We start from the raw sequence: 25,165 nt of genomic DNA on the forward strand, positions 1-25,165 counted from the left end.
AAGAATGAGATAAGGTTTTTGTGACGTCACTGCACATCCAACTCTCTATTTTCTCCGGGACTACAAAATTTCGATGACTAACGTAGAAACGTTTCCCGCGCCTGCGTTCAAGACCTTAACGTACTTAAAAAGAGAAAATCCGCGTGTAACTAACCCTTATAGCACCGAAATGCGCGGACTACTCAGCGAAGCCCGTAAGTACGGCTTCACCGCGACGTCGCTGACTAACCCGTCAAATTCATCCCACGAATGCAATGCACCCAATACTACGCATCATATTTCAAAATAATAAAGGCGCGCAAACATCCCCATGAATGGAATTTTGAAGATGAAACGAACCTAGACAATCTTAAAATGGTCAATAATTCGTATATAAAAAAATCACTAAATTGAAACCCTTCCTAGATTGCGCGCTATAATCTATAATATTTGACGCATTCCGTTCAATATATTCAACCTTGAACCTTGACCTATTTTAGAGAGGACATAACGATAGGGTTATTTCGTTAAAGAGTTAAGATAATCTAAATCTTGCTTTTTAAACGTGCGACTTTTAGGAGAGATAAAGAATGTTGTAGAAGTAGTAGAAAACGTGCGGAAAAATGCCAAATAAAACATTTTCGTCTCAAAATTTGCCAAAAGAACGTCCCCTTTAATTTCTGGACAGACATTTCAGAGGCCAAGTACAAAACGGTGGCCATTTTGGGGGGCAAAATGTCATAGAACAATTTCGACTCAAAATATACCTTAATTTCTGGACATACCTTTCATAAACACCCTGTATAACAAAAAAATACTCTGATTGCGCGTTGTTCATACCGACTACCAAAACCAACAATCAATAAATGTACGTTTTGAAGTTAGTCTCTCCGGGACTTGAGTGAGAGTAGGTAGGCAGGTTGAGAAGAAAAGGGGCTTCGTAGACCCAACCAAACACTAGAAATACTTCGGGACTGTCTGCAAACCCCCTTTTAGCTTGCTTCTCTTCTCCTATCCACGTGAAAGTCAGAGGCTGAGCAACGAAGCTACGTGGAAATCCATTGAATAAGCAACCGCGTTGAGTTAGCAACGGACCTTACTTTAGGAGGTAACTCTGCGGCTCTGACTCTTTAGCGTTATTCGCAACGATATTTTTTTCGGTCTAGCTCTAGCTAGGGTTATTCGGGACGTAACGTAACCGTCGTCTCTCTTTTCTCAGAACGTTTCCAGTTTCCTAGAGTCTCTCTCTCGAACCTCTCTGTCTCTCTCTCACCAGCTCCGCGTCTTTCTAGGATCGACTACTGCATGAATACAGTCGTTGTAGTTTTATCATCAGTTTTCTCTGGATTTCGCGTCGTCAACTAGCAGCACCGCATCAGCGTTGCAAAAGGAGATAGGACAGAACAAGAGAGACAATCGTCCATCTGACCCATATTTTGCCGCCATTCCATAAGGGACACCGTCGATTAAAGTCCAGTCCCCAGTTTTAATATAAATCAGAAGATATCATGGAGTATATTGTACGAAAAGCAACAGTGGATGACTGTCATACCTTAGCAGCATTTTTGCAGGTAAAAATGTTTTTTTTCTTTTTTAATTTTTCATTTAGAGTTGAATTAATTAGTTTAATTGTTAGTATATATTTAATAGCATTTTCTTTTACCAAATATATTATACGGTGTTGAGGTTTTTAGAGACGTTATGGGCAAAATTTTAATTTTAAGCCCAGATTTAAGGGTTACAATATTTAGTGATAAAATAAATTAAGTTAAATTAAATCATTCGATTATTAATAAAAGTACCTTGAAGAAGGGTTTTTCTTAGTATATTTATTTAATTTCTCAAAAAACCAATTAGAAACCACCAATTAATATTATTTTATTTATGAATAAATTAAAATTTTAGATTCTAAATTGGACATATTATTTAATCATTCAAATTATAATTTTTAAATATATTGCCTGTGAGAAGAATAGAATACTATATGTTTAATCGAAACGTATCACGTGATCAAATCGTGCGTTCGCATCTTCAAATCATTTTTTTTTAATTGGTGGTTGAACCTATAATACAGTTTTGGAAATATAATAGCAACTCTAAACCTGGTCCGATGATCAAAAAACGTAATTTTATTTCTTGCGGGCTAAGTTTACCCGGTTAAACTAGTTCGCATAGAGGATTCCATCCTTTCAGGGCTTTGGTGGCATGGTCGGTCGCGGTTTTACAAAAATTTTGAAATAATAACAGGGGCTATGTTCAAATTTCCAATATAAAAAAAATGCAAGCGTTAATTATAAGTACACGTAGGTAGAAACGTCCTCATTTGCATAAATAAAATTAGTTACTAAGATGCTCCGAGACAGACGCGTACTGTGTCAACCCACCGGCATTTATTTTTTCGAATCTAAGCCTTTGTGAATTTGAATAAATGTTATGACGTATTTTCCCCCCCTTCTCCCCCCTCCCCTGGATTTGGAGTTTCAAAATGGCGGCTTATATACAAGGTGGAACCCTTAGACGCCAACCAGTCTAGACTTAACTTCTCCTAAATTCTTACACGTTGATATTACGAGTGAATAAAATTTAAAGAAATTTACAGGCGATAATAGACTCATGGAAATTCATGGAATTTTAAGGACTGTCATGTTAAAATTGGGTAGGAAAATTTCCTGGAAACGTAATAATTTGTTTTCTTTTTGTTTGATATTATGGTTGCATAATATATTAAAATTTAAGTTTCATAACCGCAAAGGATATCCGTGACGTCACGTAGACACGTGTCTATAACGCGTTTCATAACATTCTCAGAATTAAATTTTGGTTTATTCTGACATTGATTAGAATCTATAATAAATTAAATACAAGTCCTTACGCGTTGTTCAAATTTGCATATTACGCAAAACCGGCAAATACGGTCACACCTCCTAATTTCTATTAATCTATCCAGACATATTGAAAGAGAAATTAATATAAGTCTGCCTGTAGCGGAAATATAATTGATTCATAAGTATTCGGGTTGAAATAAGACGAGGGTTAGCATCAGCACTTTTACAGAAAGAAGGTGGCATACTTATCCTTACTATGTTATTTATGTTAATATCTACAATTCTATTAATGGGGAAAGGAAGTGTTTATGAGTCTAGAACTCCAGACAAACACATGGGAAAAAGGCAGCTTGGCTACATTAACCTTGGGTTACCATGGAAACATACCTAAACAAACATTTACTTTAATGTTCCAGACTATTGTTAGGATTCCAAGGAAAAAACTAAAGGAATCGAAAAAATACTCAAAACACATAACGAGCCTAAAAATATTGAAAAGTGTTTGCCAATATATCTGACCATTTTTTAGGTGTTTACTAACAGCGCCCACGTGATCACGTCAACCAGTTATTATCGCATTACTCGACTCATATCTCCCTAATCATTCGCAAATCCTTGACCTTTAACCCCCCATTTTGCAAATCCCCGATTAATCATAATAATTTATGACAATTTCCATAAAGGTTTAATGATCTTTCCGATAAAAAAATCTTCCACTTTTCTATAATATTTTTCCTTAATATGAATTATTAAGTTTTGCAAAAAGAAAAAAAGAATTCCGAAACTAAACAGAGAAAACAGTTCCCAGAAAGGGAGTGTTTCGGCATAAGTTTATAAGTGATATGTTCCTTCCATAAGTATGACACTTACTATACTTCGTAATGCTAGAGACTTACAGTTCGAGTTAGTTCTAGCAGAACGACAAGCGAGAATTGAAGTCCTACACTCGGTGGTTAATTTTGCAGTACTTCCATCTAGTCCTATTTAGTCTGTACTAAGCCTTTGACAGCAGCGCCTCACCAGGCCTCCTTCGCTTTACCTCGAATCTATGACTTCAAGACAAGCTCCAGTTTGTAACCAGTGACAAACTTATGGTGGTAACATATCTTATAAACTTATGGTTTCGAGTAAATTTCAGGGGAAAACTCAATAAAGTTCTTATAGAAAACACGCGATCCGATTCCACTTAACCCTTTTCCTAATATACATGTACGAATAATTTGAACTTTGAACAACAACATCAACAACTAAACAATGACACTTAAAGGATCGATAACGAATAAACTACATAACTGGTAAACGCGTCAACTCATTGATAAAAAAACCGTTCTCAAACCGCGTTTGTTTGAAAGATTATTGAGGCATTGTTTTTCAAAATTTTAAACAAATGCCTCATTTATTCTTATTACCTGTAATTTCTGTTTGGCAGTTAAGGTAGACAATAGAGTATTAGGTTGAATATGTACTTCAAAAATACCTCTTCCCGTGGCGTTAGGCCTATAGTGGTTTAAAATTTCATTTTAATTTTTAGAAGCCTCTCTAGTTTCAGAGATATCATGAGAGCCTCAGAGGAAATGGGTCAGTGCCATATGAGCCAGTGGCTTATAATAAGCCCTAAAAATAGCGCATTTATGCTCCAAATTCCATAATACTATTAGACACCGTTAAATTACGTTTACGCGCATGCGCTAGTCGTTTAAAACGCTTACCTTAACTGCTTTTAAATAGTTAATAGTTAATAGTTAATTCTATCATAGTCTTAACTTTAAACTAGCGGTTAGTACCATCACCAAAAGTGAAACTCTACATTTGGTATTATTTATAACTTCATAAGATATGTTACCACCATAAATTTGTCACTGGTAACTTAGAAACTGGAGCTTGTCATGAAGTGAGGGAGGTAGGTCATAGATTCGAGGTAAAGCGACGTCTGGTGGGTGAGGCGCTGCTGTCAAAGGCTTAGTACAGACTAAATAGGACTAGATGTACTGCAATATTAACCACCGAGTGTAGCCAATCAATTCTCGCTAGTCGTTCTCGAACTAGCTCACAATAAGTCTCTACTCTGGCATTACGAAATATAGCTAATGTTATACTCATGGAACATATCTTATAAACTTATGATCCAAGTAAATTCAATGAAAAATTGTTTCATAATTGTAACATTCCACGTTCCCCCCACGTACGTGGTTCACTTTTCTTTTTTTCATTGAGGCATGTGACGTAAGTGGCCGGACACTTTCGTGTTCCTTTTTTTGGGGGGGGGGAGTAGAAGTAGAAGAAGCAATAACCTATTTGATAAACGAACCCTTTCCTTAAGATAGTTGCACGTGCGACGACCATCACTCATTAAACGTAAGAAGGTACAAATTAAACGCCTCGAGGCAAATTTTTTTTCTTCTTAAGATTTAAGATTATGTAATAATCAAGGGCTTAGAAAAAAACTGGCGTAACTTCTTTGAAATTAGAAAAAAGAAAACCCGTGAAAGGAAAGAAATAAAAAAGTGCCGGATTTTATGACAGTCACAAAATACGAAGGAACTACTTTCTTTGAAATTATATTTAACACGTGGTATTCATGAGTCAAAGCTTTGAGCAGAAAATTCTGAAGAATTAATAAAAATATAAGCACTCTTAAATTTAAATTTCCTGACTTCTGCAGCTTCTCCAGGACCAATTTTAAAGGCCGACTTCCATCGAAAGGAGTTCTAGCGAACTGAAAACCGAGCATCGAGTCTAACAATGGAGCGACCGTGCCGATTTTCGAATCCCCGCTGGGTAAAAGATGGAAGGGTTCTATCTAACTGAAAGCCGTGCAATGTGGTTCTAGCGAACTGAAGATACACAATAGGGGGAAGCAAAAATTCGAGAGGAAATAAATATAACAGGATTTCTATTGTTCATCTTCAGTTCGCTAGAACCGCCACATTGCACGGCTTTTACTTAGCTAGAACCCTTCCATCTTTTGACCAGCGGGGATTCGAATATCGGCACGGTCGCTGGGACATTGTTAGTCTCGATGCTCGGTTTTCAGTTCGCTAGAACCCTTTTTGCTGGAAGTCGGCCTTTAATTCTCTATTTTACTTATAGAAAAGTCAGAAAGTTGTGAGTTTATAAATGACTGATATAATGAACCTTACCAATTTTAAATTAAATTCCTAGGGTAATTTTAAAATTCGCCGACTTCGAATGAACCCTGAAAAGACAGAGTATCTCTGTTAGAAAATCCCCGCCCTAACCGAAATTCTACAGCAAACAAACCATTAATTGCTAAATACAACAATTTTTAAAAATAAAAACAATATAGGCCATTTAAAATACAACGACCCTACCACGAAAAGAACAAAAATATTTTATGTTTCATTCCGCTATTCCTATAGGGTTTTAAGTTAAAAGCTTATGGACCGATGCCAAAATGCGCGGAGTTTTTATTATTAGGTCCATTCCATTCTCTTTAAGACGACTTTAAAAGAAGTTTTAAGTCCTTGAAAATTCAAAAAGAAAAAAGATCTATTGGTGCTAGGTTAGCATTGACATTGACTGTCTACAAAATTCGCAGACATTTTAAAGTTTATCGCTACTAAAACACTTTGAAATACGGAATATACCAAAATGTAGACAATAGGGAAAGTAGTCTGCACAGGGGGCCCACCATATTTGGCTAGTTGACAAAAGATACAATTAAAACTAGTTTAAAAATTTATATAGTTAATTGCACTTAACATTAAGACATTTTGGGGTTAAATTAGAAATTATATAATAATACGATTTAATTTTTTTTTAAATCTAAACTGTGTTTAAATATTAATAAGTTGCCATTAAAACTTGTTTAAAAATGTATATAGTTAATTGTACTTAACTTAACATTAAGACCTTTTGGGGTTAAATTAGAAATTATATGTATAATAATAAGATTTAATTTTTTTAAATCTAAACAATATTTAAATATTTAAAAATTGCCATTAAAACTTCTTTAAAAATTTAAGTTAATTGCACTGTAATTACTTAAATAAACATCAAGACACTTTGAGGTCAAATTAAACACATTTTAATTAAAATAAATTTTTAAACGTATTTAAATATTAAAACTTGCTTAAAATTATAGTTGATACGTAATCATTAAGACAGTTTGGGGTTAAATTGAGGTTACAAAAAAAAAATAATCCCAGTCCCACATTGAATCATAGGTGCCAGAACTGTCAAAAATAGCAAATTACTTCAAACTGGCACAACATTTATTTTTTTTTCAAACAACAAATATAATCCTTTAACATAATAATTACCTTTGGCGACCTTAATAAGTCTATATTTCAGAGCCAGAATAAAATTAGCCCGTTTGATTTAAATCTATTAAAACTTTTAATTATAAACCCCGAGAAGACAGGACGAAAGATTTGATTGGATAAAAGCATCTGGCGCCAAAATCATAAGTTAAAAACGACTCCTAATAAGTTACAACCATTTTCCAAAGATCCCTAACTCGTGGCCACCCAGATATTCCTCAAGTGCGTCATATTTACTTGTGCCAAAGTTAAAACAACGTGTTTCACGGTGTACTACTTTAGAAAGAAAGAGAGAGTGGGTATTGTAGGTGATAGTGTCTTAGATTCTTAAACCTATTTTTTTTTTTTTTTTCATTAAACCCTCTACCAGATTTACTTGGCAAAAGTTAAGAATAGAAACAATGAGTTCTCTATGTCAGTTAGCGCATCTACGCCGTTACGCTCTTGAATGTAAGAACTAAGGACTATATTCATCAGACAAATGACGCCAGTCACGTGGACGTGTCACGAGGTTTGCCTAAAAACAGTGTCACACCCAATGACGCGTGAAAAAATAGCGCAATGTAATACAGAAGAATATATACAGGGTGTAAAATAAATTCTATGAATCAATCAATCAATTCTGGGTAGTCGAAAATGTTTAATACTAGTTAAGTATGACACTTTGTACTTAGTAACTTCAAAACAAACAGGTCAATGCTACAAATGTCTTAGCACCCACATATAGGAGGGGGTTGGTCAAGTCTAGCCAGCCAAACTTACTAGTGGTCATTTTCTAATTATTATAATTGACATTTCGTGTTTCCTTTTCAAGTTTCAAACCACTTCCTTCTTCCTGAGTTTTAGCCAAACGCATTTTTTTTTTATTTTTCCTTAATACTCCCTTGAAACAGGAAAAGGTTGTGTGTGGGTTCACGATCAGGAAGTGTCGTCGGAAATAAATGGTTTTTGACCCATGAAGGGTCACTCGGGGTCATATTCGAAAATATAATATTATGAATCCTTAACAGCGTTCTACCCCTCCCAAAATTTGTAATTAGGTAATTTAATCTTAGTTTTATTTTTAATTTTTTGACCACCAAGAAATTCCCGGTTGGAACTACGCCAAAAAATTTCGGTGTATCCACCTGTGAAAATATTATTTTACCAAATGCCAAGAGGCCTAGTTAGAAGATCTCTATTTCTTATTTTAAATTAGATAATTATAATATCCGATTTCCAGATACATACAAGGGATATAATGAAATAAAATCAGCCATAATATAAACAGTTTAGTCTAGGCTATAGGTCTTTAGTAGACAAAACATCCGATTTTGTTTCATCTACTCACTCAATAAAATTAGTAAAGGTATATCATTTTAAACAATAAGTAATTTCTAACTGCGCACAAAAAAAAAAGAAATTTATCATCGCATTCCTTTAGAATTTATGGGATCGAGTCAAATACTACATTTAAATCAAAATGGACTCAAAAGTGCGAAAAAAAATTGCCCTATTTTTTTAGAGGACTAATACCGAACTTTCCCCAACCGTGACCTTAAAGGAAAACCCATGCCCTTTGACCTATAACTCCAAAAACCTTCTCCATATTCAATCCTGCCTTAAATAAATTTGAAACTCATCAATATTTTGAATAAACTGTGTGAAAAATTAAAAAATAAATCGCAGACGCCATAATTTTTTCACATCGTGACCTTCAAGGAAAACCCTCACCCTTTGACCTTTAACTCCCAAAATCTCCCTTCTATCCAATCCTGCCTTAAATAAATTTGAAACTCATCAATATTTTGAAAAAGCTGTGTGAAAAATTAAAAATAAATCCCAGACGCAATCATATTTTTTTCACACTTGAAATTAATTTCAAGTAGCCTCAGCCAGCCACTAATACCTGAAAACTCTTCTAGAAAAAGGAACCACATTGGCGTCGACGATTGAACCACGCCTTAAGCTACACACACTCACACACACAACAGTGTTCCAATCGATTTTTGTATAACGTAATTTAGGCTTAAGTGAGGTTGCTATAGTTAAGCCTAAAGTTAGGCTTAGCGTGGGAGGCCAAGGAGCGAGACCATTTTCCTAAAAGAGGTCAGCAGTCTGAATCGTTTTATCGATCCGACGATACCAAAATAGCCCCGGTTTCAATCTCCCCTGGAATAAGGATAGATTTATTTTATAAAAACATCTTCGAGCTAGTCATGAAAGGGAATATTTCCAACCAATCTTCCATCCATTGAACGTGTTTCTCATATTTTTTCTTTCCTAGTGAAAGGATAAGGGTTTTCTTTTTCAGGCAGGGACCACTTTATCACTGATTCTTTTTTTTTAAAAAAAGGAAAAGAAAAGTCCATATAATTCTGTCTTTATCGATTTTAGATTTAGCTTCGCGCATACAGCAGCTCCGAGCTCGAGCACGAGTCGTAAATGTCGCCTTATCCGCGCGAAAAAATTTATTACGTACGTCTTGTACGTAACAAAAGATTTAACAAATTTCTTCGTCGTTGGTCCGGCGTTATCTAAGATTTTTTAAAAAAAGTATTGGCCATATTTCTAGACGTCGTTATTAAGGCAATTTCAAAGAATAGACCATTTAGGATATTACATACAGAGAAACTAAGACAACACACTGGGGTGGAGAGCTCAGGGTTCGTAAGAAACCTGGGAAAAGTCGGGGATTTGGAAAATGGGGGGAAAAGTCAGAGATTTAAAGTTTCGTCCGTAAAAAGTCAGGGATTTCATTTGGTATATCAAACTATGATTGCTTCGAGCAACGATAAGTATACGCCAGGTGTAATTATGAAGTGGACTCTGGTAAACACGCACTTAAAATGGTCAGGGATATTGCCAAAATTTGGTCAAGGATAAGCTGGCTGGAAAAGTCGGGGATTTTCAAAATATAAAAATTTATTTCGTCCGAACCCTGATTACCGCCATTGGGGTATTTTCCCTCGCGTAAAAAAGTAACGCCAGACGGAGCTAGAGTTGGCTACACGCGGGAGACTAGCCAACTCGCACTGCCTCTATCAGTGCTTCTTGTCGAGAGGGTGGGTACCTCGCCCCTGTGTGTTGGTTTCTCTATATGTAATTTCCGAAATGGTCTATAAAGTTTCGGTGCACGTACAAGGGTTAATAAAAATGTTTCATCCTATCTAAAATATTTTATTTATATTTGCGTTTATTTTTGTCTAATTGCAGAGGCTAGTGGATTTAAGGAACGAACCGGGTTTGATGACCCAGAATGCATTAGGTGAGACTTTAAAAAAATAAAATATATCTAAAGTTGGTATCGAGGACTTGAAACGAGCTTAAATTTGGCATCTTCTAAACTTCATTAAATTTTTCTTCTTAGATCTGAAGAAAGATGGCTTCTCAAGCTCTAGTAAATTCGCGGCATTTTTGGCCGAAGTAAAAGTAAACGGAAAAAGTACGTATATCTTCTATTATATAACTTGGAATGTCGCTAAGAAAAAAGAAAACCCTAGTAGTAGAGATAAATTTAAATTTCAATGTCAGCCAAAAACAATTGCCTATTTATAATCTTAAAGTTAACTCATCATGGTACTAATTACAAAACAATCACCGCCTTCTCTAACAAATGGCCTCAACACGCGAGTAATTAAGACACGCGTACTTTTATAAGCTATCAAAATCTGGTGTGGTGTTCAATCGATTTAGCTTAAAATTTAGCTTAATTAGTTAAAAAAGGAGCGATAATTAATACACTAAATTAGTACAAACAGTAATACGAGTCTTAAAGTCAAAATTATTAATTAAAACTAATCAATATATTTTCTACGCTTATTCTAGTCGAAACGGTAGGGATAGCAATATATTCGTACCGGTACTTCAGCTTCGTTGGTACGGGATTGCTACTGAACAACTTATTCGTTTTGGAACCATACCGGGGTCAAGGGATCGCTTCAAAATTGTTAACGACAATGTGCAACGTAAGATTCGACTTTTTTTCAAAAAATTAAAATAAATCCAGTTCAAAATATGAAGTAAAAAAAATTATTTTTTTAAAATAGGAGGGACTAAATCACGGCATTCGCAACATGTGCTTCATGTCCAATTCCTGGAACACCGTAGCCAAAAGCCTATATTCGAAAATGGACGCGATTGACCTGACAGAATCCGAAGGGCTTCACGCCTTCGAATTGGTTGGCAAAAGTAAGTTCATTTCATGATATAGTTCTTCGGGAAATTTGTAGGTCAAAGTTCGTAAGGTTATAAATAGTTTACACACATGGAGGACTCCTACCATTTACACCAGAAGGCCAGGCTACCTGTAGGACAAAAAGCAGACTGTTTCTGTCCTCCTGGTGTAAATGGTATGAATCCTCCATGTAAGTAAACTATCTATTGTACCAAGAGTAAATAAATAAATGTCGAGAGTGTACAGCAAGGGTTATTGGGGAAATTAACACGAATTATTGGCGCTATTCTAAAGAACTGTATTTTGTAAATTTCTCTAGGCGTATGCAAGAGTAACCACGGGATCCAAGACATCGTCGTGAGGAGGGCCATTGAAGAAGATGTTCCTAAGATCTCCAAACTACTTCGTGTAAGTCAAACAAGCTTTGCTACGAACCCTTTCGAACCGGAGCTATTTTACGATATAGTTTTTCTTGTCTATTTTTGGGAACTTAGGCCTAGTGTCGTGTTTACTCGCTTAACTACGTCGATACAAAGTGTAGAAGATACATACCCAAAAATAAATTGCATTTAAATTCCAACTCTGAATAAAAACGAAAGAGCTATTACAAGACGCTCTTCTTGTACTTGATTTGTGTCGACGGTTGTTAGGTTGGGTTTATTTTTAACCGATTCTTTTTAGGTTTTGTGATTGGAGTAAGTATTTAATTCTTTCCATACAAAACTGGAAGCGATAGTCAAGTTTTCCGAAATTGTTCATCTCTTAATAGACCTACAAAACCTACTTCAATCTACGACTTTTTTCTATTTTTTTTTTTTTTTAATCTTTCTCTTGTAAAATCGAATTTATATTAATGTAGTTTAGTTTTGAGCAGTTTTAGTATATTTGAATTTAAATAAGATTAAACGAGATTAGGCCTACCTGAGAGGTTAGAAATGGTTAGATTAATTGATAAAATTTAGATTAATATAAAATAATTAATTTAAAAAAGTTATTTGCTTTTTAAATATAACTTTTTTTTGTGAAATGCTATATATTATTAAAAACAAAACCTCTGTTTGTGGTGTGCTTCAGGCTCTACGTATAACCCTTTCAAACCTTATTTTATAATGGAAAAAAAAATTCCGTATTTAATTTCAAAATTAAATTAATTAAGTTTAAATTTAAATTTAAACTAACTGGAAATAAAAATAGTTAAATTAAAGACAAGTTTAGGAATTAAAATTATCACACGAAAATAATACTCCCAAATATATAATTCGATAAATTCACGCCAAAAATTAAAATTATCAAAGTGACAAAATATTATTTTAATCTGTAACTATTTTAATATTGGTCCGATTTTGATGTAATTTGGCTTAAATTGTAGCCCTTGTAAAATTTATTCAAAACGTAGGTATAATTTGCGATAAACTTGTCCTTAATTTAAGTTAAAAGTTTAAATTTAAACGGATATCGCGAGTCTTAGAGAATAAATATATTTTCGATTGAGTTTGAAAGGGTTTGAAAGACCTGTCTTTTTACACTGATGGCGGTGCGCATGGGGTGCGTTTTTTACACCTTAAAAATTGGTGCCCTTTTTATAGGAGTTCGCCAAAAGCCAGAACTGCTTGGTCAAGAACGTGAGCGAAGACGGTGGGTGAAAAACAATATCCGTAATAACAAATAATATTCTTTAGGCCCCCCATTTTTACTAACTAGTAATTGTTAATATTCATTTCTTTTAATTAATTATTACTTAATTTAATTAATTTTGTTTTAATTTCCATTAATTTCTATAATTTTAATAATATTTTATATTTATTTTTTAAACCCAAAATAATTAGCTTAACATATCTTAAATTTAATTTTAATTTAATTGCTTTCGTTTTAATAATTAAATAGATTATCGTAACTAAAATATTACTAATTGGCTTTGAAGTTCCCCTAAATAATTAATTAATAACGTAAACAAATTTTTAATTAACCCATTTAGAATTAAACTAAATTCGTTAATTAATTTTAGATGAAAAACCCCGCCCCTTTTTAATTAAACCTTAAAAAAAAACAAAGCTGAATTTATTTTCCAATTTATTAATACGCTATTTATTTTAAACTAATCTAAACTCAGTTTTGTTAACGAAGGTTAATTATTATAATTTATAAGTTATTTTCCTTAATTATTATTCATTTTTTATCGTGAAAAAAAAAAAACAACTGCGGTAAAAATTGCTTGTTAGTATAAAATGGGCGTATGGCCTCGAGTATTAAGGAGGATTTTACACCCCCAAAAATGTTATAAATTAATCAGTTCGGATATTATTTACGTTAATTTAAATTAATTTGACTAATTAGCCAGGGTAATAGTTAGTAAATAGGGAGATATATATTTATAGTTATAATAATCCAAATAGTCACGTGGTTAACTCGCGATAGAATGAAATGAAGCGGGATCTTAGTTTATAATTAATCGTGTAATGTTTGTAGTTCTTTTTTCGAATCCAGCGAAAGTTTCATCTTTTTTCCATCGGTCCTAATTCTTAAAAAATACATTCCTTAAATTCTGCGTGTCAAGAGCCATCCGAGAAATGGTTTAAATTATTTCCCTTCGAAGATCATCTTGGCCTTATAATTAGCGAATCAATTTCCAACTGGCTTTTTGAGTTTCCATCTCACTCAATCAAGAACTAATTAAATACTTAATTAACGCTTAAAAATAATTTATTATCGAAGCGAAACGAGTTCGTTGATTAAAAAAAAACTCGAAAGGCTGGATTGGAAGCTTTGTAATAATGCCTAACTATAATAGTGTCGTTCAACTCCTCGTTTCAGTGATCAGAGAAGATGGATTTCGTTCCAAGCCCAAGTTCAAAGCTTTCGTGGCTGTCACTACGGATATTTCTGGTGAGTTCCACGGATAATATATTACGCGCAAAGGCCTACGTTAAGACTTGGTCACTACCAATACGCCCTCTTTAACTCGTTGCGTTAGAAGTTCCCTTCTAAGGATAGGTTTGAGTCTAGCCTTGTCCATAAACAATATTCTCCAGACTCCATTTACAAATCCAAGGTGGAGGATGAGTTATCTGAGGGAAATTCGCACACTAACTGCGGAACGACTCGGGTCCAGTGGTACGCTAGAAATGGAGGAGGAATACTCGGAAAAAATGGCGGGCGGTCTACGTCAGACGAATCAGGAAGACCGCCCGGCATTTTTCCGAGTATTCCTACCCCACTATTAGCGTCCCACCGGACCTAAGCCGTTCCGCAGTGCCGATTTCTCTCAGATTACGCACCTTCCCCCATCATCCTTAACAAAACCGGGGATTACTGGTTGACTTGAGCTTAGGCCTAACTTAAGCCTAATGATGGCTTCTACACTCCCTGATACCCCCGTTTAAAACTGACTCGCGCATAGACTGGTGCAAAGGCCAACGTTAAGCCTTGATTAACACGTGACGTAAATGAGTAATATTTTCTTCCGTGTAATACAGAGAACGGACCAGAAATAGTGGGCGTTCTCACGTACAGTTATTCATACTGCAGTCATTCCAGTACCACAATTTTCCTCGACTCGGTTTTTGTGAAAAGTGATTACAGAAGGCAAGGTGTCGCGTGCGCCCTATTCAATGCGGTTCAAGAGGTCAGTATCGTAACGGTACTATCTATCACACTTAGCTCCAACTTAACTAAATTGCTAATTTAACTTTAGGTTGAGGTACCCAAGGGAAGAACAAAGATGCGTACCATCATGGACTTCCGTTCTGCCCCTCTAGTGCGATTTCTGAATCATATAGGCGCTATTGATCAATCTGATAATGCTCAGTGGGTTTGGTTTTGGGTTGACGAAGAAGACCTAAAGAGCTACGTGTAAGTTAACCACTAATTACTTAAACTTAATTAGTTGCCAAACTAATTTATAAATTTCTTTCTCGATAGAGACGCGATGAGCGATAAACGCGCCGTCACGGAGACAATCTAGCATCACCCAAAAAACAAAATCCTAATCCTAAACATTCTATAAATAACCCCCATTAAAATTACTTATAAATTAATAAAAAAAAATGTGAAATAGGCCTTTTGGGGATCGACTTAAATTATTCGAAAAAAAAATGAAATGCATAAAGAATTATTTCTAGGATAATATGCGTGTATTTTAAGCTACGATATCACAGATTAATCTTTCTTAATTAAAAAAAAATACCATTATCAATCTTAAAGTATAAGTAGACAAATATATATATATATAATTTCAAAACGGTACTTTTTGAGATTTTGATGGTAAAAATATATATCCAGAAATAAAAAAAAACATGTGTGGCCATCTTTTAACAACGTCTATTCCATCGAGTTTAGACCCCCCTCCCAAAATTAATACTAAATCTGATCAAGACACCACAAAGATCTATATGAAATTTTAAATGTAAATGCTGGTTACGGCCACCAATTTAATTAATATATTAGTGTATTAAATTACCATCCTTAAAAATGCATTAATATATATGGTTAATTAATAGAAAATTCCCTGATATAATATTTAAATTAACCCAAATCAGGGATTTTTTTGACTCTAAGAGTCAATATTGAGTGTAAATATTTAATAACTTAAAAATAAGGTATACCGCCGATTATATAATATATGTAACTTAATTACTAGGCATTCTAATGAACCCTTTTTCATTTATAGTTAATTTAAAAAAGATATTTTTCACGGTATGGTATGGCAGGGTTTGATTCCTTCATTTTTTTTTTGTTAATTCAAAATGGCGGCTGTGCAATTAGACGAGTTCACGTTTTATTCTTCATAAATAGAGTATATTAAAATATTCCCACGAATATACAGTATTTTAAATACAAATCTAATAATAGAAGGCATCCAATCATGCAACAAACGAAGGGGGGAAAAAAGGACTGTCCGGAACTCGATTACCTAACCTTTCAATTAATTTTTAGTCTAATTTTGTACTAAGCTTAACTTTTCAACGATATTCACTACAAATTAATCTGGTTTCGGAATTAAATTCTTACATTTTATTTATAGTTAAATAATTTTACTATTATTTGTTACTTTCACGCGTGCCAAGCCGCGTTATAGAGGGTTTAGTACTAGGTTCTAGTAAAAAAAAATGTCCGCTAGAACGATCGGTTTTGTCTAAAAAAAATTGCCGAAAAAAAAGCTTTTGCCGGCTTTTAAATTAATTTTGTAACGCGGTTATTAATAAAAAAAAGAGAAAAATCATGGAAAATGTGTCGGTTTGCCTAACAAGTCAAAGTCGAGTGACGGGCTTAAAAAAAGACTTTGAATGAAAGATGTTTATAAATGAACTTTTAAGAAAGTATATATTAGGAGGAACGAAATTTCAATTAAGAAGCGAAATGGATTAATAAAAATGCTATTGGAATTGGACAATTTCTTTATCATTTACAACGTCTATACCCTATTTGTTTTGACTAAGCCTTAAATAAGGCGGGATTTGGGAAATTGGGGGTCATGGGTCATCAGTAAGGCAGGGTAGAGGGTACACGCAAACTAGCCAAGGCTTCATACATTATTATATAGATTTCCTTACTTTTTTATTTGAACGTTGCTCCAGTCGATGAATATGTCAGTTTTAGACCTAATCTTTCTATAACACGAGGATAACGGGTTCGAGATGCCTCAAAATATTTTTCCATCAATTTTCGTAACTTTTTTAAGAGCGAAAGCGAAAAAGATTCCGTTACTATTTTGTCAATGCCTGCATTTTGAATATGATGAATTGATGACGTCACACAGAAGGGTACTAAAGAGAAATTCGGTAGGTGCCGCGGTGAAGGCAATAGTGTTCTAATGTCTATGGTGAAGGCTACTAAGGCATTTAAAAAGTGGAGTATTATTACGAGAGTAGCGTGATATGAAGCGCGAAAAACTTGCAGTCTCAGCGAGAGCTTGAGAAGGTTGAAGTTTCATCATTATCAAGCCAAGTTGGCTTATTTATTTATTTATTGAATGATTGCCCACAAAGTCAACAAAGTGACGTGTGAATGGGCATCGGACATAGTTACAAAATGTCAAGGAGAAAAGAAAATTAATTGTAAATGTAAAAATAAGAAAACATTAACACGAAAGTAATCAAGAGCAATAAGTACAATTTTTGGTAAGAATACAAGGGTACATTACCATGGAACCATAATTTAAAAACTTTTTACTAGCGTTTTCGACTTAAAGAATTATTAAACAGAACCAAAGCATTTGTAAAACCTTCTCCTAGTGATCAACCAAGCCTATAAAGCATTTTCGTGCACCACGAACTCAGTTCGAAATGAAAGAATTAGGCTTAACAATCGACGAGCTAAAACTGGCGCATGCACCGCTCGCCTCGACAGGCCGGGGAGGGAGGAAGGGGGTACGAACCATCTTTAAGAAGTCCTTAAAATTTTTAAGAAACTGTTTTTCATTTTTGACCACACAGATTTTAGTGGTTACGGTTTTTATGATTTGGAATTTTTAACCGAATAGGAATAAAAGTTGTATTAGTAAACTGTGTTTCCTTTCAAAGTTACCGGCACTGCTATCTCATTTTAAATTTCCCGGGGAAACGAGACCGAGATTTCACTATGCTATGCTATGCCGGTTTGCTCCCCCAGTTAGAATGTCTAGTTTTTTGCTGTTCCTAGCTTCATTGAGAGTGCTTTGGGAGAAAATCAACTTTATTATCAATTTAAAAAAGTAGCCGGAAAACGTGTTAAAAATATTTGACTTTTGAGCGTTTTTGGGCTAGTATTATTTTCATTTGGGCTACGATTCGCCATTTGTATCTGGCAACTCTGCGGACTGAGCGAATGAAGTAAGTTGGATTTTCGGAGAGAGGTAGGAAATCCATGAAGACCGGGCGAGACGAACACTAATTATTGAGTTATTATAACACTAGTATGAGTGCTCATGGCTGCACGCACTTAACTAGTTTCAAAAGTACGAAAGGAATACAATCTTATCGTATAATTCATTCTTATTTCATCGCTTGTACCACGGAAGAAGCTCGGCGTAAGAAGGTAAGTACTGAAAAATGTACTTACAGCTGTCAGCCTGATCCAACGACCGGCCGGCGAGCTAAGCGTGTTGCCCCACAGTTGGGGTTCTTACATATCGCTTCAATCTTATCAAATTGTAACCGTAGAATTAATCAGCTGACTCTAAATTTACGCTACTTAAATTATTTACAATCCTTTACAAAAATATATTACTGATATTACACTACTACATTTGGTAAAAAAAAAACACTGTACACTACAATCCATAAATTATGGATTTTTTTAAGGCCTATAATTTTCCAATAAAGGATTCCATTCAACTTTTTGACAATGGGACCATGGGTGCCTGGGAGGAACCGAGAGACACGGGTCCATTTATAAAATTTAGGCCTAAAGTAGACCAAAAGAATGCCATTTTTGATTAAATAAATAACTAAAATTAATTATTAAAGAGATTATTATTCATAGTGATTAAACTGCGCAAAATGTACATACCTCATTAACTAATATTGATTAGTATAAATGATCCAAATTGAATTAAAACTTAGCGTATTATTAAAGGGTTAATTGAGGATAATGATGATAAAGACGATACCAATGTTAAAAAGTTGGTTTTTGTGTACCAAAACACGTGTATTAGGTTCTTTTTAAGCCTGTCACCAACTTCGATGTAATTGCCAAAATTCCAATCTTAAGGCGAATAAGTTTCTTTACGCAAATATACGTTAGATAAACGTATATTTTGTTGATTTTACTTATCAGGCGAGAAATTGCATGTGTTTTACGTGTCGAGTCAACACACCTAGACTTCATGCGTGCCTTCATTGTGTGTTTTTCGGTTGCTACGGTGCTAGACACATTCATGAACACTATCGCAATAAAAAACATTATTTAGGTAATGAATGGACGCAAATATTTTAGGCATTTTTCCCGTCCTAAACACAAACATTACACGTTTTTAGCCGTTGATCTTTCATACGGGGCAGTTTTCTGCTTCTCTTGCGGTGATTATGTTTATGATAATGAATTAGAAATGCTTGCCAGAAGGCATCGACAGCGAGCTGCCAGATTACTTAGTAAGTCTCTGATATCAGGTGAGACTGAAAGAAGAATCGCCATATGTTTAGAATATTTAAAGCGAGAATGTATTGGATCCTATAGATTTAAAAGAACAGTATTATCCGTGGGAACCAAATAGTGACGAGGTTGAACTATTAAAGAAAAATCCGCGCAGGAAGCGAATTTCCGATAATTCCTATATAGGCCTTCGTGGTTTGATCAACTTAGGGAATACCTGCTTTATGAACACGATTGTACAAGCTCTAACGCACACTCCTCTACTAAGAGATTATTTTCTCGCTGATCGACACATTTGTCAGTTTCAAGATGACCCTTCCATGTGTTTGGTTTGCGAAATGTCCAGGCTCTTCCAAGAGGTCACTATTAAACATCCTCCTTAACTCGTCATCGCGTTTTAATTCCGCGTGTTGTTGTTTTAGTTTTACTCAGGAAAAAGTACTCCACACATTCCGTTCCGCTTACTACACTTAGTCTGGACACACGCTCGTCATCTTGCTGGATATGAGCAACAAGATGCTCACGAGTTCTTTATCGCTACCCTCGATGTACTTCATAGGCATTGCAAAGGTCGTGACTAGTCTACTAATTAAATTAACGAATCTCAACTAACGGTGATCTATTCGCGTATTTAGGGACAAATGGTCCATCCGCCAGTAATCCTCATCACTGTAATTGCATCATTGACCAAATATTTACGGGAGGCTTACAATCTGACGTGGTGTGCCAAACCTGCAAGTAAGTACTCGTACTTTGTTGACGATTAAAGCCGTAATTACGACGTTTCTTTCATTACAGGGCTGTTTCAACTACTATTGATCCATTCTGGGACATTTCCTTAGACTTGGGACCCAGTATGCATCTACAACCTCCTTCCTCAGGTAAGTAACTAAGCGTTTAAACGTCTACAACTCGTTTGTACGATCATTTAAACGTCTACCGTACATTTCCAGGAACACCGAGTGGAACTGAACCTGATGAGTCCGAGCCTACCTCGTTAATCGACTGCCTCGAAAGGTAGTCAGTTTTAAGTAATTGTACAGAAAAGGTTAGGCGAACAATTGCCCTCAAAAATTGTCTCGCTATTAATCTGAAAACGGACTTTTTCAACGGAGAAAAAATTTACCGATTAAACATACGTGAAAATTGGTGAATTTAGGTTCACAAGGCCTGAACATTTGGGCAGCTCAGCAAAAATCAAGTGCGGAAGTTGTCAGAGTTACCAAGAATCCACGAAACAACTTACAATGAAAAAACTACCAGTAGTCGCTAGTTTTCACCTTAAAGTAATTAATTGATTGGTCCCAATTGATCGATTGATCGAGTTTAAATCCAATTTAAAAATATATATAATTTAAACGAAGCGTTTCGAGCATTCCACACGCTTCCACAAGAAAATCTCGACGTTCATTTCGTTTCCTCAGTGTTTGGACATGACTCCTTTCACGTCGTCTTGCCGCAGTAAAAGTTGTTGCGCCGCCGCGAAGAGCGTTCCTCCTACCCCCAGTTGCGTTCGAGGGGTCACTGATGCTGGCTACGTCAATGGCCTCTGCAGTGCCAACGATAATAAGTGCGTCCCCTTTACTGGTCAAAGCCCGAAACAGTAACTATAAAAAGTCCTTTTCTTCTTCCGAAGATATTGCTTGTTCGCTGTGGTCAATCATAGTGGAACCATAGAAACGGGACACTATACGGCGTACATCAGACAGCACAGAGACCAATGGTTCAAGTGCGATGATCACCTTATTACTAGAGCCAGTGTGCAGGATGTACTGGATAGTGAAGGGTATTTACTCCGCTTTAAATAATCTCAGTCGGGGCTGCAAACACTCAACACTCATTGTTCAATAAAATTTTAAAATGACCCAACTTTTTTTAGAAACTAAGGGGGTCACTGCGCATTTTGACCAATTAATTATTAACGAAACTGCTGAAGGTGCGGATATTAAAATGATAAAAAAAATGTCTTTCTTTACAGATACTTGCTGTTTTATCACAGACAAGTCTTAGAATACGAATAGTGATGTGTGTGGTGAGAATGTGCGTGAAAGAAACATTTTTGCTCAACGTTTTGCGGAATTCCTAGGACCGTGACGTCACCACGAGTCTGTCAAACTGTAACAAATTCTTTTTTTTTTTATCTATTTTTTGTTCTTTTCCCCGTCAGTATTTTCTGCATGGTGTCTAATATTTTTTTTTTATCAAAGCTTGATCTTCGGAAGTAAATTTGTTTTCTTTACGAAAAATGGTCGTTTTTCTCTATTAGAGAAAAATTAAATTTAATTAAGGAAATGATTGTAAATGTATAATAGGTTATAATTATTTTTTACGTCAGCTCTTCCTTTTATTGGTCTGCCTAAAAAAAAAAATCAACCAATCAGTGAAAGTTGTCAACGGGAAAGTTTTTTTGTAACCCCGTTTGACTTAACAAAAATTGTCATGAAAAAAAAAAAAAACAACAACAAATAATGTTGAATCAATACTACTACTACTACTACCGGTAAATAAAAACAAGTGTAAAAAAAACAAGTGTAAAATAATTGTTTTTGTTATTTAATTTTAACCATTTAAGTCCTACATGTTGTCTCTTAGTTACCGAGAGAAATAAATACTACTTTAGTAATACTAATTAATAATTATAGTGTTTGAAAGGCTTTTCTCAGAAGCCTTAGTGCGACGTCACCCATGCTATAGAGTGCTGTCAGTTGTGACGTCAGATCCAAGGTTAAACGTCACGAGTCTGCCTTTAACAATGGGCGGCCATGACCGTTACCGTTTTTCTTTATGGGAAAACAGCATGGGTGACGTCACACCCGCGCTTTTGACAGCACTCTATAAAGCTATCTCAAAAGCCTTAGTACGACGTCACCCATATTTTACAGTTATAGAGGCATCTCATAAGCCTTAGTGGGACGTCATCCATGCTATGCCAAACATGGCCGCCTACTGCCAAAGGTAAGCCCATGACGTTTTACCTAGGCACTGACGTCACAATAGCTCTATTTGACTATACGGGACTTACGAGGTTACCGCCCCCTTTTCGGAGAGTTGTTCTGCCAAGGCTACAGAGCGCGTTCGACCGTTCGACGACAGGCAATGTCAGCCACTAACTAAAGGACGCCGACAGGTTATGGCAGCGCCCACAGAAAACCTCTGGTAAATCCCGTATAGAACCAAAGGGTACCAAACATGGCCGCCCACTGCCCGTGACGTTTTACCAATGCTCTGACGTCACAATTGAGATAGCTCTATTAGGGAAGGGAAGAAAAAGGACCCTTTATATTATAGTTTTGATATTATATATATGAGAAAAATCCACTTTTATTCCAGGTTTTGGATTGTTCAGTTCAGTTCAAGTGCTGCCTGTGAAACGGAATTCCTAGGCTTTGGTGAACCAAATGTTATAGCAAAGAAAATACGTTTGATTCTCAACATTTTTATTCAAAATTTTTTTTTCTTGACGCATATATGATTATGATTTTTGTCGACGTTTAATTGAGAGCCTGGTTTTTGGGGTAACATTTTTTACGCTTCATTGACTAAATGTATTCAAAAGGGGCGGGGCAGAGAGGCAAAAATTTCAACTTTTTGGTATTAGGCTTAACGAGAAACATTGTCATAAGCCACTTTTCTTTTGCTAATAAGGAAACGCTACAAAACTGGAAATTTTATGATGAATCCCTGAAAAATTGAATTCCTCCGCTAAAATTTATATTCGATCCAATTGCCATAAAAATCATCCAAAAAAAGTCATAATAACCTAAATTAAAGTAGCCATCAATGAGGAAAACCCCAAAATTTCTTAAAAATATACAAAAGAAATAAATTGAAATACTGTACAACTTAATTTTCAAAGTTAACCATTTGCCAATGCGCTTATTATTATTAAGCTTATCTTAAAACTTTAAGAATTAACTCGAGGTTATTGCCAAAGTTTTTGCTTCATATATTTGATAAAGATTAACGATTTATTTATTTCACCAATGGCTCGTTTAAGGCACCAATCGGCTGATTTGAAATTAAACATTTACGAGCGAATCAAAACAAAAATAATGAAAGCGGTTTAATTTTTATTTCCGTTTAAACTTTAATTATTTGAGCCTTTAAGATGATAACAATTAAGTTAGATTATATTTTGTTTTTTAAGTTTCCTAAGCTTTAACGTATTATTTGATTTGCGTTTTGCAGCGTGTTGCGAAAGTCTTTTGGCAAATGATTTATTTTAAATGGAATTTTTGATATTATTATCTTTTATTCCCAATCTTTCTTGAGCTCGAATGCCCACTCCCATTTTAGATGTTCATTCTTATCATCATCAGTGAACAAGGATTTAACATTGTAAGTTCCCCGAGATATCATTCCAGAAGGCATTTCTTCAATGGGAGTCGTGTACGATTGGATTTCTGATTTAGGAGCGTAGCTTCCAACCATTTGGGTCATTTTCTCAACTGAAATCGAGAAATAATTATTACCAAAGTTCAAATGCTTTTGATTTTTAACGCTTCTTACCTTGAATCGAGTGACGAGATATTTTTTGAATGTATTTGAGCCCAGTGACAATTTCACGTTGAACAAAGAAATCTATTCTAATTTTGTATTGAATTCCTTCTTTGATAACGAAAGATTTCTTTTTAAGCGCTTCCAAATCACCAGTGAGGTCTAAAGTAACATCGGGCCTTCCTTCAACCATTAAAGCCAGGTTTTTTACAATAACTCTATTAGGATTGTTGGGTTCTGAAGATAAGAGTAATTATATATCATTCTTTTACCAAAAACAAACTAACGAACTATTTTAAAGAGAGTAGCTTACCAACAACAAAGGCTTCTTTTGTCGCATCACCCAATAACATTTCTTTATATTTCTTTAAGCTTTCATCTTCTTGATCAGCTTCAATTATTTCTTTCAGTGACTTTTCTGGGGGTGGCTTGTAAATTCCCTCTTCATCATGGTCATCATCGGGTGATACAGCGGTGTTTTTGTCATCAGCCATGCTGCCAATCTTCTGTTAAGAAATTTCAAAAGTTTCTTATTGTAAATCACGAATTTTAAACTATAGTAATCAAGTGCTTATCAGAGAGATGAAACTATAAGATAATTTTGAATCTATTACGTTTAATTTCAAAATACACTAATTTGATTATTAGATATTAGATATTAGACAATGAAAACAGTTAATTTAAGACGCCCTAAAATTTTCTTAAGCCTTGGCTAGTTGGCTTAGTCTTTCTCGAGGTACCATTTATTTAATTATACTTTCTGGATTGTCAAAAAACACTCACCAAATCTATTATTCAACAGAAAGAGCTAAATTTCTTCTAATAAAGCAAATTATTTGATGGTTTGTCTCACAAAATCAATTGATGAGAAAAATTATAAATGACTTTCGGTTTCGCGATTACTTATTGCAGACTATCGGGATCTAAATCATCTAAACGGGGCAAGGGCGTGGGTGGGGCGTTGTATTCAATGACGTAATACCTACCAAGGAAAATTAATAATGGAATAGAATGCTTTTTTACTGTGTAAATATCTTATAAACTTATGTAATATATTTACAAGTTTATTAATAGGTCTATTTTATGATCTGTACTAAGACATTATCGATAATAATTAAACAAATAGGTCGTAATTGAAGGTAATTAGGCTTAACAACTTGGAAATAATTCCAGAAGGAATATATTTTTATATTCCTTTATTAATTTTCCTTGCCTATATGAAACAGCGACTTGTCCACATTTTACATTACCAACCTTATTTCCAGCCTTTGCGGCCAGGGCCGGAAATAAGCACAGGACACTGGACATTGTCCAATAAAATTTTAAAATGTCCCATAATTTTTCTAAAAACTAAGGGG

At 34.9% G+C, this 25,165-nt stretch overlaps 3 protein-coding genes and 2 long non-coding RNA genes across 10 annotated transcripts in view; 3 read left to right on the forward strand and 2 right to left on the reverse strand.

Moving 5' to 3' along the window:
* Positions 1–17,033, reverse strand: part of LOC149705079 (uncharacterized) — a 90,157-nt gene extending 73,124 nt beyond the window's left edge. Inside the window, exon 1 of the long non-coding RNA XR_016381518.1 lies at positions 16,793–17,033. This is a non-coding gene — a long non-coding RNA (uncharacterized LOC149705079). The remainder of the gene's footprint in view (positions 1–16,792) is intronic.
* Positions 746–16,632, forward strand: LOC149705083 (uncharacterized). Of its 2 annotated transcripts, XM_089865274.1 has the most exons (12): positions 746–1,087; positions 1,199–1,550; positions 10,283–10,334; positions 10,437–10,511; positions 10,895–11,034; positions 11,116–11,257; positions 11,563–11,651; positions 12,830–12,878; positions 14,055–14,126; positions 14,717–14,865; positions 14,935–15,092; positions 15,162–16,632. In XM_089865274.1, the coding sequence occupies exons 2-12, from the start codon at positions 1,488–1,490 to the stop codon at positions 15,202–15,204; spliced, it is 1,032 nt and encodes a 343-aa protein (XP_089721400.1). In that variant the 5' UTR covers positions 746–1,087; positions 1,199–1,487; the 3' UTR covers positions 15,205–16,632. The 2 variants fall into 2 exon arrangements, with proteins under 2 accessions (XP_089721400.1, XP_089721401.1); XM_089865275.1 differs by having other exon boundaries at positions 746–1,550.
* Positions 17,034–17,887: 854 nt separating the features above from the next.
* On the forward strand, positions 17,888–21,746 carry not (ubiquitin carboxyl-terminal hydrolase nonstop). 4 transcript variants are annotated; one of them, XM_089865258.1, is made up of 13 exons: positions 17,888–18,072; positions 18,134–18,254; positions 18,996–19,128; positions 19,196–19,327; positions 19,395–19,669; positions 19,733–19,880; positions 19,946–20,048; positions 20,109–20,191; positions 20,264–20,327; positions 20,470–20,596; positions 20,675–20,880; positions 20,947–21,096; positions 21,289–21,746. In XM_089865258.1, exons 2-13 carry the CDS (start codon positions 18,135–18,137, stop codon positions 21,329–21,331), a joined length of 1,584 nt encoding a protein of 527 aa, XP_089721384.1. In that variant the 5' UTR covers positions 17,888–18,072; position 18,134; the 3' UTR covers positions 21,332–21,746. The 4 variants fall into 4 exon arrangements, with proteins under 4 accessions (XP_089721384.1, XP_089721382.1, XP_089721385.1 ...); XM_089865256.1 differs by having other exon boundaries at positions 17,888–18,049; XM_089865259.1 differs by having other exon boundaries at positions 17,888–18,049; positions 19,196–19,309.
* A 332-nt stretch (positions 21,747–22,078) lies between these two features.
* Positions 22,079–24,045, forward strand: LOC149705085 (uncharacterized). The gene is made up of 2 exons (XR_016381522.1): positions 22,079–22,265; positions 22,641–24,045. It is a non-coding gene; the product is annotated as an uncharacterized LOC149705085 (long non-coding RNA).
* Positions 22,731–24,751, reverse strand: RhoGDI (rho GDP-dissociation inhibitor). Of its 2 annotated transcripts, none has more exons than XM_089865280.1 (4): positions 24,591–24,751; positions 24,121–24,313; positions 23,820–24,044; positions 22,731–23,758 (listed from the first exon to the last, which is right to left on the reverse strand). In XM_089865280.1, the coding sequence occupies exons 2-4, from the start codon at positions 24,299–24,301 to the stop codon at positions 23,562–23,564; spliced, it is 603 nt and encodes a 200-aa protein (XP_089721406.1). In that variant the 5' UTR covers positions 24,302–24,313; positions 24,591–24,751; the 3' UTR covers positions 22,731–23,561. The 2 variants fall into 2 exon arrangements, with proteins under 2 accessions (XP_089721406.1, XP_089721407.1); XM_089865281.1 differs by having other exon boundaries at positions 24,121–24,310; positions 24,591–24,747.
* Between the last annotated feature and the right edge of the window lie 414 nt (positions 24,752–25,165).

This window comes from Phalangium opilio, unplaced genomic scaffold (assembly GCF_054372755.1).
Source record: "Phalangium opilio isolate 3A_F unplaced genomic scaffold, DU_Popi_V2 ptg000014l_1, whole genome shotgun sequence".
Classification (NCBI taxonomy): domain Eukaryota; kingdom Metazoa; phylum Arthropoda; class Arachnida; order Opiliones; family Phalangiidae; genus Phalangium; species Phalangium opilio.

Coding starts and splice junctions, on each gene's coding strand:
- not (XM_089865256.1), top strand. Junction 19,129..19,195: donor CAATAAAAAACATTATTTAG/GTAATGAATGGA, acceptor ACACGTTTTTAG/CCGTTGATCTTTCATACGGG. Junction 20,328..20,469: donor TTAATCGACTGCCTCGAAAG/GTAGTCAGTTTT, acceptor TGGTGAATTTAG/GTTCACAAGGCCTGAACATT.
- LOC149705083 (XM_089865275.1), top strand. CDS start 1,488: ATGGAGTATATTGTACGAAAAGCAACAGTGGATGACTGTCATACCTTA. Junction 10,512..10,894: donor AGTAAAAGTAAACGGAAAAA/GTACGTATATCT, acceptor CGCTTATTCTAG/TCGAAACGGTAGGGATAGCA. Junction 11,258..11,562: donor CTTCGAATTGGTTGGCAAAA/GTAAGTTCATTT, acceptor AAATTTCTCTAG/GCGTATGCAAGAGTAACCAC.
- RhoGDI (XM_089865280.1), bottom strand. CDS start 24,301: ATGGCTGATGACAAAAACACCGCTGTATCACCCGATGATGACCATGAT. Junction 24,045..24,120: donor AAAAGAAGCCTTTGTTGTTG/GTAAGCTACTCT, acceptor TCTTATCTTCAG/AACCCAACAATCCTAATAGA. Junction 23,759..23,819: donor ATCTCGTCACTCGATTCAAG/GTAAGAAGCGTT, acceptor TCTCGATTTCAG/TTGAGAAAATGACCCAAATG.